The sequence below is a fragment of the Limulus polyphemus genome, unplaced genomic scaffold (assembly GCF_000517525.1).
Source record: "Limulus polyphemus unplaced genomic scaffold, Limulus_polyphemus-2.1.2 Scaffold276, whole genome shotgun sequence".
Classification (NCBI taxonomy): Eukaryota; Metazoa; Arthropoda; class Merostomata; order Xiphosura; family Limulidae; genus Limulus; species Limulus polyphemus.
In genome coordinates this window covers 641,125-643,351 of record NW_013665886.1, presented here as the reverse complement: position 1 = coordinate 643,351, position 2,227 = coordinate 641,125, and the positions used below count along the sequence as shown (strand labels likewise).

General features: G+C 38.0%; 1 protein-coding gene across 1 annotated transcript; it reads left to right on the top strand.

Moving 5' to 3' along the window:
- LOC106456965 lies at positions 1 to 1,155 on the top strand. Its single transcript, XM_013916343.1, has one exon. The coding sequence runs from the start codon at positions 1 to 3 to the stop codon at positions 1,153 to 1,155; it is 1,155 nt and encodes a 384-aa protein (XP_013771797.1).
- Positions 1,156 to 2,227: the final 1,072 nt, after the last annotated feature.

Here is a 2,227-nt window from a genome sequence, read left to right as displayed (position 1 = left end):
ATGGAAGTCTTTTTGGGCACTTGCAACATCCTGTACAACTTCATACGTAAGCCAACTGTGTCTGTTCACTACACTGGGCAAGCACTGAAACAACTGTTGGAACAGCGGTGGACTGGTCACCTAGCTGCTGTAAAAGTCATCACTGGATCACATAAAGCTATCTTGACGATTCTGTCGGACATTGCCACAAATGAGAATAACACATTCTTACCTGAATTAGTGGTGGAGGCAATCGAATTGTTGAAGCTGATAAAAAATAAACCCTTTCTAATCCATGCTGTAGCTGTCAACAAAGCATTGAGTATACTAGCACCTGTCAACATTCATCTACAATCAGTCAGAATAAATATGATGCAAACCTTGATGCTAATATCAACTTCGCGAGCATCCATTGCTTTGTTGAGAACTGATGAAATATTTACCACTTTGCTGGATGAAGTTAAGCTGATTCTGCAAAATACTATGGGTGATGATAACAGTGTAACAGTACAAGACCATCAGCCTGCGGAAAAGAGAAGACTTCGTGAAAACTCTGGTTTCAAAGACAACATTGTTGACCATCTGCACAGAGATAACACCAATTTGTCAGAAAATAATAACCTTAAACGATCGTGGTTCTGTCTAATTGACAGAGTCCTGGTTGAGCTTGATGAACGTTTCTCGAAGAAAAATTCGCATCTTATTCGTGCCATGGAGTCACTAGATCCCGAATCAAAACATTTCTTTGACAAAGTCCGAATGGGATTTCTCGCAGACTTGATCAGCCTTGAAATGGACAGCTTTGTTTTGGCTCAAATTGGTGTTGCCAAAAAATACATCAGTGATCACTGGAGAAAAAACGACAAACATAACCTGGTGTCTGTTTTGCAACAGCTCTTCCATTTGAAATGGAAGTGCTTTCCAGCCATTATAGAACTGTATGAGGCAGCATTAACAATTGGATCCTCAACTACGACACGTGAAAGAGTTTTTTCTGCTCTGACAAATGTGCTTACGGACCTCCGTCAGTCGATGTCTCATGAAAGACTGGTGAACTTGATCCTCGTCGGGTTTGAGAAGTGTATCCTTGATGATATATGTCAGAGTGCTGATGGGAAGCATAAGATATTGAGAGACTTCAATTCTATTCAGAATAGACGATTACAGTTGTTTTAATAATAAAATTTGGACTTGATTTACATTGCTTTAATTAATTACGAGGATCCAATCAACTTTCCCTGAGACCGACTCGTGCTTTCTGTTTTGATTAACCTACCAGTTCATACCTAACTTAAGCTCTTGTTATCAGATATCAAAGATTTTTCATGAGTGAATTCGTTTATGAATTAATAAGGAAGATCAATAAATGATAACAAAAATCTATAACGAAAGCTGAAAATGATTACATTGTACTCGCGCTCTTTGAGTTTGCCATTGCGCCTTCAATGTGTGCGTCCTGGCTACGACACGGAAGTCAACCAACAATTATCAACCAATAATAAGACGCATCAAAATACCCTGAAAACACTAAATAAACTAAGTTAAAATTTCACACTTAAAATGAGCTCACAAATTCGTATCGAATAATTCAAATATGCAAAGCAAATATCAAATTCAGAAAATGGTTTAGCTAGGAAAAAGTCGCGAGAAATTCCGCATCAATTGTTCATAAAATAGAGAATTAAATGGTACGTCTCACGTCAACACATCAAATCCATGGTGAAAAAACGACCTTCGCACAAACAAAAATTCAGCACTCCAATCCAGGTTGATGTTAACAACACAGCACCACTTAAACCGACAATGCGCATGAATTGTTAAGAGAGGGTTAGATTGCTTTAGAGAGCATGATTGGGCAGCAGTTCATAAGGCAAATATGTCCACTTGGGCGGCCTTCAGAGACGGGAAAATGCATGGCGATATAATGAAAAGTTACAAGCAGCAAATGAAAATGAGATAAGAGAAAGATGAAAGTATTTAAAGCTCATTGTTGGTGTCACACAATTTCTTGGGAAACAAGGAATACCATTTAGAGGTCACAATGAAACTGAAGAAAGCTAAAACATGGGAAATTTTATTGAGTGCTTGAATTTACTGACAAAATTTAACCCATTTCTTTAAAATTACAAAGTACCAGCTAGCTATAGTTCTCATTGGCTGGAATGAAGCTATTCAGCAGAACAAATGACATGCAGCATATTCAGTGAATTGAAAACACGAGGAATGTATGTGACAGAAGCATTGCTAG

Bases quoted from the DNA above. Each gene is read 5' to 3' on its own strand.
- LOC106456965 (XM_013916343.1), top strand. From the start codon at position 1: ATGGAAGTCTTTTTGGGCACTTGCAACATCCTGTACAACTTCATACGT.